This window comes from Hibiscus syriacus, unplaced genomic scaffold, assembly GCF_006381635.1.
Source record: "Hibiscus syriacus cultivar Baekdansim isolate YM2019G1 unplaced genomic scaffold, ASM638163v2 tig00112508_pilon, whole genome shotgun sequence".
Lineage (NCBI taxonomy): Eukaryota > Viridiplantae > Streptophyta > Magnoliopsida > Malvales > Malvaceae > Hibiscus > Hibiscus syriacus.
In genome coordinates, this window is record NW_024063352.1 from 936,161 (window position 1) to 956,329 (window position 20,169).

Consider the following 20,169-nt stretch of genomic DNA (forward strand, 5'->3'; position numbering starts at 1 on the left):
GTATCAAATTAAATTATAATAAAAAAAATAATAATAAAATATAATTATAATAAAAATATATTTTATAATAACTCACTATTAATATTTTAATATATAAATCATAAATTGTATTTACTTTTAAGTGATTAAAATAAACTATTATGCAGTAAATTTTTTTTATAAGGATGTTAGAATTAAATTATTGAAATAAAATGTAAATACAAAATTAATAAAGGAAATGGAATTTCAAAGTTCCTTTTGAGGGCAAGTGAGAGAGACACATATATTAGTAAAAGTAAAAATATAAATTTGCTTCCAAACGCAAAGTTTAAAAATAAAAAAAAAAAAGTAAAAAATCCCTTATTGGTTTGAAACCTCTGTTCCCACCATTTTTGTTTTTTTAATTTTTACCTGTTTGACATTAATTTTATAGTCAAAATAAACTTTTTTTAACTAAAAGTGTCATTAGCATATAGAGATAAACCCTAAACCGTTTGAAAATGCTTATGGTAGTGTTTTTTTTGCCCAAAACGGAAAATCATCATCAAACAACTCATTTTCATTCAAACAGTCACATTTGAAAAGTGATTATTAATCAAACCAAGAACCTGGAAAAACAACCCTCCCGATCTAATTTTCTTTATTATTTTCAACAGAAAGATTCAATCCTCTAGCCTTAAGAGAAGAATCTAATGCTACATTATGCTAAATCAACTAATTATGATTTTCTAAAATATATATATATTTTTTAACAACAATCTTTTACAATTAAATCTTAAATTTCCAAAAATACTTTTCAACATAATTTCTCAAAATCAAATATCAGTTGACCTTAGAAGTTTTTTATTTCCACATAAAACCAGATTGTAATATTTAGTAGAAAGAAAAGGAGTATAGAAATTAAGCTGGTAATAAAGAAAGAGCAAATTTGTGACCCAAATCATACTAAATGGATCAATTATATCCATTGTGAGAGAGAGATCCCATATGTTTTAATGGGACAAGTTAAACCCCATAAATGAGATGCCAAGCATGGTATTGGTCCTTGATTGAAAGACAAGCCTGATAATTAGCATATTCTGCTTCTTTGCACCAACAATGAGCTCAACATCAATCTGTGGAGACAAAGCACACCATTATAAGATGATTGCCCTCAGCTATTCCTTGAATCTGGAATCTAATATAATCAGGCAAAATAAACAAATCTTATGGGCTGACAAAACTATTATTTTGTCTCGAATGAGTGTTTCAGACAGAGACGGATGCAAGATTTTATGTCAGGGGTGCAAACCTTTAGAAAGTACATTAAAAATTCAAGGAATGCGAAATGAGATCATCAAAAGAAAATACAGATTTTAAATTTCCAGGGGGTGCAACAGCCCCCTAGCACCCCCTCGATCCGTTCCTGGTTCCGGATGCTCTCCACATCTTAAATTTTTAAAATTTTTCAAGCATTTGGAGAATCTTTAGAAGTTAACATTCCCATAAACAAGTCCAGATATATTGTTGGACACAAGTATCCTACACAGCTACTTCAAGAAAGAAGTAAAAAAGAGTTGGAACAACATGGAAGGAAAGGCAGTGCATGGTTTTGAGTTTTGATCGCAGAATCTTAGCATTAAAGAAGGCTTGTCCGCATATTTTCTAAGAGGACAGTTGAGCAGAAAAGCCGGGCCATTTTTTCATCCGTTACTTCAAAGGGTAACTGTTGGCAGCATCACAAATGTCTTGATAATGAATACAGATTAGATTGTATGAAATTCATACAGGAGAAAAAATTCAAAATAACTAAGGTCCGTGTATATCATGGCAAGAAAAAGATACCTATTTTTCTTGCACCCATCCTCCTAATCGCTCCAGAGGGTCATAATTTGTGAACAGCCGAAACTCGTTTCCAAGTTTGCTAGAGTGCTGTGGCCGAAAATTGCATGGACGCAAGCCCAAAAGATCTGCAGCTCTATCCGTCTGCACTTCTCCAGCATGCCAACAAGTAAGACATATTTTGCTACAAAAAAAGCCACTTAAAACAATAATTAACATCCATGCTTGTAATTCTGCACTACGTTGAAGTTACACATGCAATGCAGTAAAGATAATGGCATCTATCGCAAGCTATGTTGGAAGCAAAAACTTTTACCTGTAAGCAAAAGCAAGAAGGATTCTTCTAGGTGCGCAAGAAAATATATTTTTTGAGCAACTTTCTCTAAACACTCCTTGCTCTGCAACCATATACGTCATGCGTATTATACTATCAAAAATTTCTCTAAACGGAAACTCGGTGAAATGCAGTAAACAGTTGTTCCCTTTTAGGTATATGCTTGGCAAGATAATGAGAAAAATATATATATAAACTGATGCTCTAACACTAAACGTCCTATGTTAGACCAAAATAGTGATTTACAACATACCATTTTGTGATAGAAATGTGTCTAAACTTCACATTTCTCCAAAAGGATCACAGACTTCCAAGACTTGTATCAGGGGAAGAATTTTACACCAAGGTGAAGTGGCACTGGTACAAACTAACTCAAAATCTTTGTTTGCGTTTTGATCACAAAGAAAAGATCATATTAATGATCACAAGATAAACAAGAGTAGACAACAGGGTTTTATATTGTGTATTAAAGATAAAATAGCAAGTTCATCCTTCATATTCAAAAACCTGGAATCACTTCAAAGAAGAAAGGTATTAAAGATAAACAAGCAAGTTCATCCTCGTATTAAAAAAACCTGGAATCAATTAAAAGAAACAGAATATTCAAGATATCAGTATGAAAACACTAGGTTAATAAATATTGTGTGTATTTAGTGTTAAATAGATAAGTGGATGAGGTATTTCTCTAAGCAGTTACCTTTTGCTTATATGACGAGACAGACGAGGAAAATATCACAGCGTAAAAGAGCTTCACTTCAAGTGACAATACGTAGATTAAGACATTGACAATATGTATTGTCTTACCAGATAAGGAGGATCGGCAATTACAACCTGGTAATTATGCTTTAGTTCCAACGGCAAGTCTTCGGGATGGTTGTAATCGTAAAACGTAAAATCACTTCCATATTGATCAAAATGCTTATCATACTCCAAAAGTCGCACGGTGATAGTAGGATAAAGTTTCTGAAAATCATACAAAAGCAATGAACCACAAAGCATAAGTAATATCATCAACTAAAACCAAACTAACCAACATCGGTCTTAATCGACCTAAACAAAACTACTTAGCATAGGTGGTTTGGTCAGTTAAGTTAGTTATAAATATATTAAAATCAAACCGAAAGAATTAACATAGTTTAACCAATGATCATACTAAGCGAAATGGACAAAACCGAAGGTATGGGTTAAGTCCAGCTTTTGCAATTGTTCCAAGAGATATATTTTTCCCAACTAATTCTAGAGATTTTTTTAATCTGGCGTTTAACTGTGAAACCCCATTAAACCAATAACTGAGATAAACATTATAAACAGTTAACAACCTAGATTCAATCTTTGTTATCATTCTTTCCAAGACTATGAGTAAAACTATTTTTTGAGCAACTTTCTCTAAACACTCCTTGCTCTGCAACCATATACGTCATGCGTATTATACTATCAAAAATTTCTCTAAACGCAAACTCGGTGAAATGCAGTAAACAGTTGTTCCCTTTTAGGTATATGCTTGGCAAGATAATGAGAAAAATATATATATAAACTGATGCTCTAACACTAAACGTCCTATGTTAGACCAAAATAGTGATTTACAACATACCATTTTGTGATAGAAATGTGTCTAAACTTCACATTTCTCCAAAAGGATCACAGACTTCCAAGACTTGTATCAGGGGAAGAATTTTACACCAAGGTGAAGTGGCACTGGTACAAACTAACTCAAAATCTTTGTTTGCGTTTTGATCACAAAGAAAAGATCATATTAATGATCACAAGATAAACAAGAGTAGACGACAGGGTTTTATATTGTGTATTAAAGATAAAATAGCAAGTTCATCCTTTATATTCAAAAACCTGGAATCACTTCAAAGAAGAAAGGTATTAAAGATAAACAAGCAAGTTCATCCTCGTATTAAAAAAACCTGGAATCAATTAAAAGAAACAGAATATTCAAGATATCAGTATGAAAACACTAGGTTAATAAATATTGTGTGTATTTAGTGTTAAATAGATAAGTGGATGAGGTATTTCTCTAAGCAGTTACCTTTTGCTTATATGACGAGACAGACGAGGAAAATATCACAGCGTAAAAGAGCTTCACTTCAAGTGACAATACGTAGATTAAGACATTGACAATATGTATTGTCTTACCAGATAAGGAGGATCGGCAATTACAACCTGGTAATTATGCTTTAGTTCCAACGGCAAGTCTTCGGGATGGTTGTAATCGTAAAACGTAAAATCACTTCCATATTGATCAAAATGCTTATCATACTCCAAAAGTCGCACGGTGATAGTAGGATAAAGTTTCTGAAAATCATACAAAAGCAATGAACCACAAAGCATAAGTAATATCATCAACTAAAACCAAACTAACCAACATCGGTCTTAATCGACCTAAACAAAACTACTTAGCATAGGTGGTTTGGTCAGTTAAGTTAGTTATAAATATATTAAAATCAAACCGAAAGAATTAACATAGTTTAACCAATGATCATACTAAGCGAAATGGACAAAACCGAAGGTATGGGTTAAGTCCAGCTTTTGCAATTGTTCCAAGAGATACATTTTTCCCAACTAATTCTAGAGATTTTTTTAATCTGGCGTTTAACTGTGAAACCCCATTAAACCAATAACTGATATAAACATTATAAACAGTTAACAACCTAGATTCAATCTTTGTTATCATTCTTTCCAAGACTATGAGTAAAACTATTATTAGAAAAAGAAGGGAAAAACGAACTGAAAAGATTACCTTAAGATAGGCATAGAGAGTTGGGCAAGCAATGCATGCTACTCTATGATGTGAGGTGGTGCAAAGAGAAACGACTTCTTGAAAATGCTACGCGCTGTTTGTGGGTCGTACCAGAATTGGCTGAGCCTCCAATCTTCTGTTAGCAAAGCCACTTCACTCTCTGGTTTGGTTTCTTCAGTTTCGTGGTTAGCAAGAGATTGAATTTGTTCTTGGAGGAACTCTTTGAGAGCTGCTAGTGCCTGAAAGCTAAGAGCCGGTGGGTCATCCTCACCGGTGTCGTTAACGACGACGTTTTTAAGAGTTGGGTGCTCTTCTTCCATTTTTCAGCTGCGGGCGGCGCTGCACGGGTTGGGAGTAGTGTAGAACGAAGACGCTCGGAGGGTTTACTTAATGGGATCTGTTTGGATTTTTTTTTTCTTTTTCTGTATAGTTTTTGGAGTTAATTGCATCATACATCCCCAATCTATGACTTTCATTTAAAATTGGTCCCTAAACTTTTAATCATTTCAATTTCATTCTTAAACTATGACTGCCATTCTAAATTAGTCCTCAAACTTTTGAACATCTCATTTTCATCCCCAATTTGTGATCTTCATTCTAAATTAGTCCCCAAACTTTTTGAGTATTTTAATTTTATCCTAATTTTTTCGTATATACTAACCACATCTTTTGTTAATAAAATCATTAGGCAAGTTATATTATTCTATGTTTGAAAAAAATAATATTTAGGTTAAACTATGGTTGAAATGAATTATATATTCGGATGAACTTGGGGATGACATTGAAAGATTTAAAAGTTTAGGGACTAATTTAGAATGAGATTTATAGTTTGGGAATGAATTTCAAATGTTCAAAAAGTTTAAAGACTAATTTAGAATTGGAGTCGTAGTTTGGGGATGAAATTGGAATGTTTAAAAGTTTAAGGACTAATTTGGAATGAGAGTCATGGTTTGAGGACATGTGATGCAATTAACTCTAGTTTTGAGTAAACGTATTAGATCGTTCGATCGAAGTCATGTTAATTTTAAAAAAAAATAAGTTATTTGAGTTAATGAGTCTTATTTTATAACTTAAACTTGATTTTAAAAAAATTAGTTGAATTAAGTCAGATTTTCTAGATTTTGTTTACATGTAAGTATAAGTATTCATAATATTATGACATTATTTTATTCCAGTTTAAATTATCTTTATAACCATATGCAATATATATATATATATATATATATATATATATATATATATATATATATATATATATATATATATATTCATATGTGATATAATATATCATATAGAGTCGAGGGACTCAACTCAAACTTAAAAATAAATCCACTAATTATTAAAAATTTCAGAGTTATTCAGGTTACTATTCGATTCCTTCAAATTGTGTGTTTGTAACTTGATTTAAACTTAAATTTTTTTCGAGTCAAATCAAACTTATGAAGCTACAACTCAAAATTAATTCAATTCAAATTTTTACAAATTGAGTTTTGCACATCCCTACTCAACCCAATTTTAGGTGCTCAAACTTTCAAATTTTTTTTTTAAAAAAAAACTTGCTATTATTTTTATTTTAATTTCAATTATAAAAAAATTGAGCTAAATCTTTTAAAAAATCTAACACTTAACCACTAAATTAATATAAAATCTTATTGTATTTTTAAAAATAAATATTAACTTACTATTGAATTAAATTTATTTAATAATATAATTTAATAATATTAATAATATTAATAATATAATTTTATAAATATTATTTAATAATTTAATTTATAAAAAATACAAATTATAATACAATGTATGAATTTTATAAATATATTATTTTATACATATTAATTTTTTAAGAAATATAAAATTAAAGTTGAAATCCCATAAACTTCAAATTGCATAAAAAAAATTAAAATTTTCATTAAACCACTCATAGAAATCCATACGAACTAACAACGGAAGGTAAAAATGTCACCTGTTGAAAAAAGAAAAACTACCAATAAAATTGCATGATCATAACAAAGGCCGACCAAATTCTTCCTTGATGAAAACATGCATATCTCGGATACAAAACAACTTATAAAGAACTCATAAAGACAAACCAAATTCATGGTATGTCTCGGATATCCCAAAAAAAAAACCAAATTCATGGCATGTCTCGGATACAAAACAACTTGTAAAGAACTCATTAAGACAACAAAATTCTCCACTGCCATGTTGTATCATTCCAAAAATACCTCAACGATTGGCCTTGGCAACTCTTTCAATTTCGTCCTTCTTGATGGCATAGCTGCACAATACAAGACCATTGTCGATATCAATCAAAGTGACGAGAGGCACAATTCAACAGGTGCAAATTTGATTCATTGAGAGGAACAGTTTACCTGTTAGATGATCCCTTGGCAGCATTAATTAGCTCATCAGCCAAACATTCAGCAATGGTTTTAATGTTTCTGAATGCAGACTCACGAGCACCCGTGGTCAGGAGATAGATACCCTGATTCACACGGCGAAGGGGAGAAATATCAACAGCTTGTCGCCTGACGACACCAGCAGAACCAATACGAGTAGCATCTTCACGGGGTCCACTGTTACATCCATCAACAGAGCTTGGTAGAGCTTAAACTGATGAAAGAGAAAATGCTAAACTTTATGTTATATACGTTACCTGTTGATAACAGCATCAACAATGACCTGAATTGGGTTCTGATCAGTCAGGAGATATATGATTTCCATGGCATGCTTTACAATCCTGGTTGCCATTAGTTTCTTGCCATTATTTCGACCATGCATCATGAGTGAGTTTGTAAGCCTTTCAACGATCGGGCACTTAGCCTTTCAGAATCGCTTAACTGAGTACCTCCCAGCAGTGTGGGGAACATAGGTGGCATGCTTAGAAGCTTGGACACCGACGTAATCACTCAAGGAAATATCAGCAACTTAAAACAGATAAATCATTCATGTCAATGATCAATGCCACCAAGTATTGCAACAATCATGGGGGCAGTAAGATAAGAAAATTTTCTCAATCAAGAACCTAAAACAATGATATTCTTATCCAATTCAACAAATATTACAACTAAAAGTTGAGAACCCCATAGGAAATTCAACAGAAAACTATGAATCATATCAGATACAAAGAATGATGGTAAAAAATCAAATCAATATAACAACTAGTGATATGATAGTATATATGGATTGACGAGTTCAACGCAAAACTAATAATTCATTGATAAAACAGGAAACATGAAGCTCTAGCAGATAAATTGCATCGGAAACACACAAATTGGCATCTCCTTGACATGAACAAATGTTCGACATGCAATAAGATTGATTCGTTATAACTCTGCAGTTCACCTATATACAAACTACTTCAGAACACCCAAACCATATTTGCAGTTAAACTCATATAGCATTTAATAAAAAAATGAAATAACCCAAAAGACGAAAATTAGATGATACATTACACTTGAAAACTAAGAAGCAACAAAAACAGAAGAACTACAAAATAGATCCACAATTTTAAATCAAAAAAGGAAGGGAAAAGAAAAACCTGAACTTCCTCGAAGCTCCAGCGGTTGAAGAGCTTGACTTCCAATTGAACTTGAGCTCCAGAGGGGGCTACTTCTGCTGTCGCCATACCTACCGTAACAAGAAACAGTTATTCAGAAAAAGAGAAGAGAAAGAACAGATTTAATGGAAAAATAAACAGAGAGATGGAATTGAAGAAAAAAAACCAGCAATAGAGAGAGAGAGAGATAAGGAGCTAGGCTTTCACAGAAAGCGGGGTTGAGAAAATGAGAAAACCCTAGTCTTACAGATTTATACTCATTTTCTGATTAGGGTTTTCTACTCTTGAAGGTTGGGCCATTTGCTGCGTCATTTTTAGGCTAACTAATACCGAACAATAAAAGGAGATTATAGGGTTTTTTTATGCAATAGGATATCAATTTTATTAATTATCCCAACATATATAAATTTATTTTAGGATCTACTATATTTACTACATTATTTAAGAAATTCATCACATCGAATGATGCAAATAATATTTTTTATTCAAACTCATTATGTTGAAATAACGAATTTCAATAAAATATAATTTTTTTATTAAAATTTTATCACATCGTGAGTAAAAAATTTGAATAAAAATATTTTTATTAGAACTCGTCACGTATTCATGACGAGTTGCAACTCATATAACAAATGTCATTGATACCAAAATAAACTCCTTTATGTTCTATTGGACAATAAATTATTTGTCCTATTGGGCTAAAAAAACCGGGGATTATATTTATAGGGATACCCAATCAAAAGTAACTCTTCGATCGACTCTGATTTGGATGCCTTTATAGGCTCAATGCCAATTTCAACCTAAAATATAGGAAGCCAAACAAAAATTTTTGGGCTAATTTCACGTTTTGGGTCACATGATGCTATCAGATAGGTGAAGGTGAGGGGTTGGACTTGTCGGTAGGTTGATCAGGATTATTATGAGGTCTGTTCTGTTAATTCATTGTTGTAAACCCTATTCGGTCAGCGACAAAGCATGTTAGATTATCTTGTATGAATGAGAGAGAGAAATTAAAATGTTTTAGTTCTATTTTGTAGTTGGGATTGGAGAAATGTTTATCGAAGTGCTTTTCTGTTAAAAGTAATATCAAACACTTCATTTACGTTTGAAAAGTGATTATTAACTCAAACTAAAATATTAAAAAGATGGTGTTTTGCATTTAAAAAGCTTGTTTGAAGAAGTATTCTTAAACGAAGTTGTCACGTGATTCTAGTGTTACTCCTTGCGGAACCTCATTGGACCTAGTGCATTAGTAGGTCAATATGACAGTTGTCCCTATGGTTGTAAAATTGGGTAATTGTTTAGATTTCAGTCGGATCCTGGCAGGTCGGGTAAAATCAGATACAGGTCAAGTCAGGCAAATTTATGCTTCGACTCGGATCAGGTCGAGTGCAGGTCAAATCAGATAGGGTCATTTTTAGGTTGAATTGACACTAGATACAGTTCGGGTTCAGGTCGGGTTAGTTTTAGTTCGAATTGTTGCCAGTTCAGGTCCGAAGCAGTTAAAAAGTAGGTTAATTCAGGTTCAGATGGACTTCAGGCGGATCTCATTCAGATCGAGTCAAATCATTAGCAGATAAAATTCAGGTCGGATCTCTATCAGATACGGATTGAGTTCAAATCAGGTTAATTTTTTTTTGGATTAATTATTTCCGTCTTTCGCGAACGTTGAATTGCAATTTGTAATTGTATATGATTTATAGTAAATTACTAAGAATATAAATAATCATGGTTCAATTTTATGAAAAATATAAATTTAAGAATTAAATTGAACAAATATGAAATTACAAATAAAAATTTAAATAAATTAAACAACACACATTGATGAGGGATCAAATCAAAATAATTTTAAATTGTGAGGTTGAAATTAATACAAAAAAGTACTAAAGTATACCCATTTAAAAATTTATGGGCCAATTTAAAAATAGAATTAAGTAAAAAGTATGGATCAATTTCAGATGCAAATAAAATTTGGAGGACTAAATTGAACAAATATGAAATTACAAATAAAAATATAAATAAATTAAACGACACAAAAGGGATCAAATCGAAGTAATTTTAAATTGTGATGTTTAAATTAATACAAAAAAGTACTAAATTATACCCATTTAAAAAGTTATGGGCCAATTAAAAAATAGAAATAAGTAATAAGTATGGGTCAATTTCAGATGCAAATAAAAATTGAAGGACTAAATTGAATAAATATGAAATTAAAAATAAAAATTTAAATAAATTAAACAAGACTAAAGGGATCGGATCGAAATAATTTTAAATTGTGATGTTGAAATTAATACAAAAAAGTACTAAATTATACTCATTTAAAAAGTTATGGGCCAATTTAAAAATAGAAATAAGTAATAAGTATGGGTCAATTTCAGATGCAAATAAAGATTAGAGGACTAAATTAAACAAATATGAAATTACAAATAAAAATTTAAATAAATTAAACAACACAAGGGATATTTATGGTTTAAGGTTTAGGTATTATGGTTTAAGGTTTAAGGTTTAGGATTTAGGGTGTTATTTATATTTATATTTATATTTATGTTTATATTTATATAAACTACATACTATAATTTATATTTATATACTATATTTATATACTATTTATATAAACTATAGTTTATATTTATATACTATATATATGAACTATAGTTTACATATGAACTATATATATAAACTATATAAACTATATAGTTTACATATGAACTATATATATACTAAAGTTGATATTTATATATGAACTATAGTTTACATATAAACTATATGGTTTATATACTAACTATAGTTTACATATAAAATATAGTTGATATTTACATATGAACTATAGTTTACATATGAACTATATACATAAACTATATAGTTTACATATGACCTATATATATATATATATATACTATAGTTGATATTTATATACTATATAATTTACATATGACCTATATATATATATAATATAGTTTATATTTATATACTGTATATTATATATATAAACTATATGTACTATATAGTATAATTTACATATGAATTATATATAAAACCATATAAACTATATACTATAGTTGATATTTATATACTATATAAAATAATTTATACTATATTATATATAAACTGTATATTATATAGTCCATTTTTTTAACTTTCTTCTATTTGTTTTATGAGTAAATGGTGGGAACCAAAGGATTTAGCATGGTCTAAATGAGACTGTTTAGGTAATTGGTGGTATAATGTTGGGCTACGAATTGCAATGTCATTGAATTGAGATTTTGGTTAGGCGTAAGTGGAACTTTACTTTCAAGTTTTGTTTGCATGTTTCGATTTTTTATGAGCTTACATAAAAGGCTTTTTTTTCATGATTGAAACTTGGAAGTTGGAATTTGCTGGTAGTTCTGTTCTTGAGAAAGATTAAGCTTTGTGGGAGTTGGCAAATGTAATTATATTTCCTTGTGTTTGAAGGAGAAACTTTTTTGAGCTGTAAAGTAATTTTAGATAAAGTTAACTTTCCTTGGTGTGATCTCCAAGTTAATGGAATATGCAGTCTGATTCCCAATTGAAAGATGGGAAGACACCATTGAATGTTGCTTGGACTTAAGTTTCAGGCTTGGATACGTGTAACATGGATGCTTTCTATTTTTCTGAAGTCTCTTGTTACATTTGGAAGGTTTGAATTCCATATAAATCCACTTTCTGAGTTGGAATGCATCCAAATGGGTGCTTGTGGAAAGTGAAGATTCACAAAATAACCTTAAGGTGAATCCTTTACTTTGAGTCTTCTACAATTTATTTCTAGTTTGTGGGATCTATTTATTAACTCCTACAATTCACAACATGTCAGTACCGCTATATAGTTGGCCATATTGCTGGTAAGAGCTAGGGTGTTTACCTCATTACATCAACATCAATATGGTTAACGAGTCCTCGTTGTAAAGGTAATCTAAATTGTTTTTTTATGTTAATGTTATTAATATTTCAATTTATTTATTAATCATTTTAAATTTTCTTTTTAATTTTTAGGGTGTTTAAAGGTCCCTGAAATCATTCGAATTAGAGATTCGAATAGGAGATTTTTTTCTTTATTCCCTTCAAAGGTAACCTAATAATATTTTATATTTATTATGTTTATTTAATAAAACTTTCAAATTTTTTATTAATATGTTGGCAGCATTTAGGTATATGCTCGATGATTATATTCATAGTAGTAGCTAGCATTGTAAACATTAGCTATAAGATTTGAGAGCATTTATTTCAACATACATTTATTTTGTTTAGTTGATTTTATTGTATTTTTAGTGATTTCAAGTGTAATAAAATTACATTCATTTATAAATATTTATTTAGTATTTGTAATGTTATTCAAGTTTTTAATATTTAATAAGTCTATTTCAATTAATATATTTTGATTTTAAAATATCAAGTTAAGTTTACTTAAATTATTATTCAATTTTCACATTAAAAATAAATTAGATTTATGAATATTTTAACTTAGTTAATATAATTTAATAAAATCAGGTTTAATAAGATAATATTTAAATTTAATTTAGTGATTTTAAAATAAAATTTATAATATAAGAAATAATAAGAAATTTATGAATTTGAATTAACATAAAATCAAATTTATAATAAACAAATTATAATTAATATAAAATTAAATTTAAAAAAATAATCATATTGATTTGATTATCATAATAATTTATGATAAAATTTCAAAGAGTAATCATATTAATTTAATTATCATAATAATTTAATTATCATAAGTTTATTATAAATTTAAAATAACATAATTATATTAATTGTAACTTCACTTATAAGTCAGGATAATATCATATCACTTTAACAACATGTCGTATCATTTACAGGTTGAGTCAATTACAGGTCAGATTCATAACATGTCAGGTTGAAAACAAGTCAGGTAATACCAGTTATTTACCAGGTTGGGTTCAGGTTCATATTAGTCGGATGCAGTTCGGGTCCGGGTATCATATTTTCGGTTCAATTCGGGTTCAGGTCATTCTCAGGTCAGATGCAGGTCGGGTTCAGATCCATAATTTTCAGGTCCAACTCGGGTTTAGGTCAACACCAGTTCCGACTCACGTCGGTTTCGGATCGTCACAGCGCAGGTCAAAAACAATTTTAACTCGAGTCGGTTTCAGTCAGTTTACAGGTCGGGTCAGTTTTTTACACCCCTAGTTGTCCCCTCCAACTCTTAGCGATGTTACTAGCGTGTGTTTTAACATGTTTGGTGTGTGAAAATCGACTAAAGATTTTGTGTTTGTCAAATTTCTTTTTCCTATTAAGGAGTTGGACCTTTATTTTATAAATCCGGGATAAATACAATGTGATATTTATTTAAATACTCTTAACCTTTTGACAATGAAGGCTCATACTTCTGTATATACGATGATAGAATCTAAGGCCTTTTTGTCATGGGTGTTTGCAATTTTTTTCTCACTCACTTGGTAACGAATGAGAGTGGTATGTTCGATCTTCCAAGTGATATTCTATTAATGATTTGAAGTTTTTCGCTCAAAGTTTAGTACACAGTTTCTTAAGACTTCATCCCAACTTGTTAGGTATTTTGTATAGCTACTAAGAGTAGGTATATATTTGTCACTGCCTCCATGTATGATTATGATTTATCGACATATCATTGATATCATCTATATGGCCTCCACATACATGTACTGGAGAGTTGTAAAGGTGTCTACTGTGATTTTGGACTAAGAAAGTGTGTTCATGATTTGAATTTTTTGTCATAAATGTTCATTGACCGATATTATGGGCACTCAAATGATGTTGGTATGATATTGTGTATGGTCCACATATTGCATATTGTAATCCTGAATGTAAGCAATTGTCTCGAGGTTATAGGTTGAATTAGTTTCTTTTCCTTATCATTTTGTGTTATTCTATGCTTTCAATATTAACGTATTTACCAAAATGTAATTGATTGGCTCTGCCATTGTATTCATTGTTACGTTTTAATAGAGTTGTGATACGTCTAAGTGATATTTCAAGGGGTTTAGATTGAGGTTCTTAGGGGTGTGTACAACTCAATTCGACTCGAAAAACAGATTTTTTTACTCGATTCGACTCTAAAAAACTAGACTCAAATTGACTTCGAGTTGCAATTATATGGACTCATCTCGACTAAAAAAAAATTCAAGTTCAAATCTAGTTGTAAAATATAACTCGAAATTTAGTAATTAGCACTACAAGAAAATATACCTTTAATGACACAATCTAATTTATGACTTGCAAATAATGTGTGTCATAAAAAAATGTCATGTTTCTTAAAATCTGAACGATTTATGACTTACAATAATGTGTGTCATATTTAATAGTCATAATCTAAAAAATTTAGCAAAAACACGGAGTACACTTTTCATTGTGTGTCATCTATAAAAGTTGTCTTTTAATTTCCCCCATAATTTAACTTACGCATGCTTTCCCGCTTTCTCAACGCCCCTCCCCTCTTTCCCAAAAAAACCTTAATCCCCAAAACCAGCAATAGGGGATAAACAATGGGAATCAAAGGTCTGCTTAGATTCATGAAACCTTTCATTGAACCCATTCACATCAAGAAATACGCTGGTAAGCGGGGATTTCCTCAAATCCTTTTTTTCTTCTTTTATTTCCATTTTGTCCTCCCCAACATATATGCTATTTTGAAAGTTTTGCAGGTGGGTATTGATGCTTATTCATGGTTACATAAAGGAGGTATTTTTGTTTCAGTTGTATGTGTATCTTCTCTCCTGAAGGTCGATATGTGTATTTTAACTTTATTATTCTGGAATCTGGAAGAACTTTATTATTGTTATTATTTGTTTTTAAATTTTGAGTATGCGTTTAAGGCAGTGAAAGCATCTGGGATCACATCCATTGGTGTTCGAGGAAAAGATTCCGTTGGTGTTGTTACCCAGAAGAAAGTTCCCGTTCGTACTCTCCCATTTACATTGCCTTTACTTCTTTATTTTTGGGATTAAAGTGATTTTAAGGTTTTCTTCGATTTGGGTATTTAATTTTGAATAATGCTATGCAGGACAAGCTATTGGATCAGACTAGTGTCACTCATCTTTTCCCTATTGCCAAGTTCCTTGGATTATTGACTACTGGCATGACAAGTTTTTTTTTTTTTGCTAAATACCATTTTTTATTTTGGTAAATTTTTTCTTAGATATTATTTGTTCGAATTGCCAAGATCTTTGTTTTGTTGATTAGTGAATCAAGGTTTTGGGGTTGTAAGGGATTCTGGGCTATAATGATATATCTCTTTTCACACTGATGATAATTGGCATTTCCACTCACTGATGATAATTGGCATTTCCACTCTTCAGCTGATGCAAGGACCTTGGTCCAACAAGCAAGGAATGAAACAGCTGAGTTTCGGTTCAGATATGGATATGAGATTCATGTGGATGTATTGTCCAAATGGTATAGTTACTTGTATTATATTCTCTTGAACTTGACAATAATTAGTTGTTTTCAAAATTTGGATTTTGTATTTTCTGTATATCTCATCTGGATAATGTTTGATCAAGCTTAATGACTTGAAGAGATCAGTCATTTGGATACACACTGGATATAAATCTATGCGCTTTTACTTTTGCTAGTAGATATTTGAAAAATATTAAGATCCTGCTCGTTTTAACATCAAAGTTGAAGCGACTTTATCATTCTTATTTACTGGTTCATGGGTATAGTCTTGGTTTCAAAATTAATACACACGACCAACTACATTTTAACTATTATTTTGAATTCCTTTGAAAATTGATCTATCTTTGATGTTTGGTTCTCGTCCATTTTGATGATCATACATTTAATTTAGCCTCTCATGCTTTATTGGTATAGGATTGCAGACAAATCACAGGTTTATACTCAACATGCTTATATGAGGCCTCTTGGAGTTGGTAAACCTATGATTTCTTCAACATCCTACAATTTTGTTTTAAAAGTTTTTCTATCTTTATTTTTTCCATGGGAGATTTGCAACTTTTGAGTTGTTTCTCTAATCCAAATGATGTTGTTTCTCTAATATAATTACATACGTAATTACGTATAACTGCAGTAATTGTGTAAAATGAAATTATTCTTGTTTACCCTCTTTTTGAACTGTGGCTGATAAACATCTCAAGTATCAAATCCGTTGTTCTTTTCTTGAGGTAGAGTTAATTGAATTATTTTGATTCTTAGTTTTGACATAATTGGACTGCTTAGCGTTGTACTATTCTTGTTCCTTATCACTTCATTTTCAATTTTCTTTTGCAGATATACAATGAGCAAATAACAAATTTATTGGATCCAAATCAAAGAAACCTGCAGGTAGAATGGATTGTTATTTAACTTTTCAGTTTCCATTTTTTACTGGACGAAAAAATTGGGTTTTCTTATACTGTTCTATCATTTTCATCGAGATAAGAAAAGATGTAAAAATAACTTTTCAGTTGAGAAGATGTCTTCTGAAACTACTAATTCCAATGCTGCAAGCAACAAGGAGGTACCAGTTATAGCCCTAAAATGCTTTATGTATAATTAAGTTGTCAGCCTTTCCATTGTTACTTGATGCTTTGGTTAAGCTTGTACATTAGATTTACATCCCTTTTACTTGTTTCAGGATGGGGTTAATGATCTTCATGATTTGGAGAGTTCACTTGCTTCATTTCCTATTAAGCCACTTCAGGCACTCAATTATGGCTTTTTTATGCTTGCATGATCTTACTATTTAAACAATTCATTATTATAACATAATTAAGATGACATTTTTATTAGCATTTGTCTCATTCAAGGACCTCCAAGTCGTAATTATCTCAAATAGAAAGCAGTTTCTTGTCACAATTGTCATTTAATTTTAAAATTATATGCTTTTTGCCATATCCTTCTCATATAGTTTAAGAACATATGTGTTATCTATTAGACAAAAACTATTTTTTCTGAAAAGGGAAGGTTGTCACTGTAATTGTTTTTGGGGTAATTAGTTTCCTTTTTTGCAACTTTTAATTGCTGCAAAGGCTGTTTTGACATTGGTGAAGGTGAGGGTGCAAATGGTCCAAATTGGAAAGGTGTTATGCCATTGGAAAGTGATACAAAGTCATCAAGACTCATGGACCAGACTCATGGACCAAGATGCTGGAAGACATGAGGGTGAGAATTCCAGGCAAAGTGGCTCTTTCACACGTCAGGTTATTCCAGAGCTTAAAAAATACTTGAGTGGTACACTAATACCTGATAGTGCCTTTTCTCCTAACAAGGTTACTGGAGATGGGGACAGGTAAGCTTTCTTCTAAGTGAAGTTGCCTGAACCCTAAACTATTATCACCAAACATGCATTGCTTGAAATGACTTTTTGTGAAATATAGGATGTTCTTTCCCCATTATCATGCTCTAGATATGATGAGTTTCTGGATTATGTGAATTGCAAGTCTAGAGGAATCCTAGATGTATAATGTGGTACACTGGGACTTTTCTACTTGGATATTGTTCCTATATTCTGTAGTTAAAAGGAACAATTGTCTGTCACCATTACCATTAATTTTAATGGCAAAGGTTTGTATGCCAATTTATATTCAATTTTATCAACTTTGTTTTGCAGGGACTTCCCACAGCCTAAATTTCCATCTGAACGCAACTACAGTGGTCCATTGTACCGCCAGAGGAGAGAAGCAAATAACACATCTGGTATAGCCTGGTTTTATTACCTTTCATTTCTGCTTAGAAGGGATGCTACTTATTTGTAGGCAAATGAACTCTGTTTTGTTATCTTTGCTTCTTGCATATCAGAGGATGTTTCAGAAGGAGCAGTTGTTCAGCGGGGACGATTTAAGGTGACTTCAGCCGATCTCAGTCCCAAGGTACATTTGCTATGTATTGAAACTTTTACCTTTTTTATGTAAAGAAACTTTGCAGCAGATTGGTTACAATCTTCTACTATTATTATGCTAATAGCCTATAACATGCAAATTTGTACTAATAAACTATCTGTACTTGAAATATACTTCACTTTAAATAAGTATAAATTATATATTTATTTTATATTTTTTATTTAGGTTGACGATGTGAAGGAAAAATACATGGATGATGACATTGATGATATTCACAAAGAATGGGTATCTTATGTGGCAAACTTTATTATGCCGTGATATTTTGTATCGATATATGATTACAATATTTTTGATAACTTAATGTTAATATATTATATGCAAATAGATTGCTTATATATAATATGCTATATATATTTAGTATTATGAGGCATTAAATGTGATTTAGTTTGATTATTTTTCAATCTACAATATATATATATATATATATATATATATATATATATATATATATATATATATATATAATTTACGACATACAATCACGACACACGAATGTGTGTCATCTTTTTTATTGACGTGTGCTTCAATGACACGCAATGTAAGTCATAAATGCGTGTCATAAATTTATGACAAACAAATGTGTGTCGTCTTCACGTGTCATGTGAGATTTATGTCGGTGGCTTCAACGACGCGTATTTGTGTGTCGTGTGTCATCTGCACCCACAGATGGCGCACAATGCGCGTCATTAAAGGGGTTTTTTCTAGTAGTGTAGTAGATTTATTTTTAAGTTTGAGTTGAGTATTTGATTTTTGTATGATATATGTATATCATATATATATAATATGAAGAAATATATTTTTATTATATATATGGTTATAGAACGTCACTTAATTTGGAATCAAATAATATTATAAATATTTACAATTAAATTTAAACATAAACTCGAAAAATTGACTCAATTCGATTCGACTCGAATATTTTATAAACTCGAATCTACTTGAAAAATTTTCAAGTCAACTCTTAATTGTAAGATAAGACTTGTCAACTCGGATAAATTGAAAATTTTTTACTCGACTCGACTCGATCGAACGCTCACCCTAGAGGCAGTAAGCGCATACGACATGGGAGTACCTTATACCTAACCATGTCTAGAGTAGCTTTTTCTCCACCCCATTTATTTGATTGGCTTCAATCTAACCTTCCTAATAATGCAGGTTTAAACCGGGTTGACTGTAGCTGGAGACAGCTGGGATACTTATATGGAGATTATAGAAGCAACGTAATAACTTTGTTTTCAATGGACAGATCTGATAGACTATGGAAATTATCCAATCGGCAAGAGTGTGGGCACAGACGATCCAGAGCATTCAGGGTGAACCCCAACGAATCCAGGCTAATCGTAACATGAGATATAGATGGGCACCACCTAGAGATGGAGCTATTAAGCTAAACATCGACGGGGCCAATGGCGTCGCTGACCCATTGGCTCATCTAAGGCATAATGACAAACAGATCTTTGTATCCCGCCGACTCCCCCCGAAGGAGTGAGGAATTTGCTCACTCCGAACATTAATGAGTAAAGAGCTGGTCTAAGCAATACTTTCGCAGCGATATTCATTGTAACCAAAAAAAAAGAAGATAGAGGCTATAACATTTTTGTTCCTATAGCGCAGGTTTATTATGTGCTTGATGTATTTAGTAGTTATAACTTTTATATGCTCTCAATTTTTTTTTATTAATCTAGGGTAAGTACAACTCAATATTTGTTCAAAGAACACTCTCAATCATTTAACATTGAACATTCACACTTCTTATATTCTTGGTACTCAAACTCGGGACCTCAACAAATAACAACAATTCCTTTAACACTGAGGTTACTTAATAAATAGTATATATAGAGGATAGTTTGATAAGGTA

General features: G+C 31.0%; 2 protein-coding genes and 2 pseudogenes across 2 annotated transcripts; 1 reads left to right on the forward strand and 3 right to left on the reverse strand.

Moving 5' to 3' along the window:
• Positions 1-1,379: 1,379 nt before the first annotated feature.
• Positions 1,380-3,219, reverse strand: LOC120181100 (EEF1A lysine methyltransferase 1-like). Its single transcript, XM_039186309.1, has 4 exons — positions 2,939-3,219; positions 2,117-2,198; positions 1,804-1,955; positions 1,380-1,684 (listed from the first exon to the last, which is right to left on the reverse strand). The coding sequence occupies exons 1-3, from the start codon at positions 3,143-3,145 to the stop codon at positions 1,804-1,806; spliced, it is 441 nt and encodes a 146-aa protein (XP_039042240.1). The 5' UTR covers positions 3,146-3,219; the 3' UTR covers positions 1,380-1,684.
• Positions 3,220-3,281: 62 nt separating this feature from the next.
• On the reverse strand, positions 3,282-5,312 carry LOC120181117 (annotated as a pseudogene).
• Positions 5,313-6,850: 1,538 nt separating this feature from the next.
• Positions 6,851-8,510, reverse strand: LOC120181102 (annotated as a pseudogene).
• A 6,447-nt stretch (positions 8,511-14,957) lies between these two features.
• On the forward strand, positions 14,958-19,800 carry LOC120181118. The gene is made up of 11 exons (XM_039186321.1): positions 14,958-15,116; positions 15,276-15,368; positions 15,476-15,557; positions 15,771-15,867; positions 16,285-16,339; positions 16,878-16,930; positions 17,048-17,118; positions 17,437-17,701; positions 18,023-18,108; positions 18,211-18,281; positions 19,567-19,800. The coding sequence occupies exons 1-11, from the start codon at positions 14,958-14,960 to the stop codon at positions 19,798-19,800; spliced, it is 1,266 nt and encodes a 421-aa protein (XP_039042252.1).
• Positions 19,801-20,169: the final 369 nt, after the last annotated feature.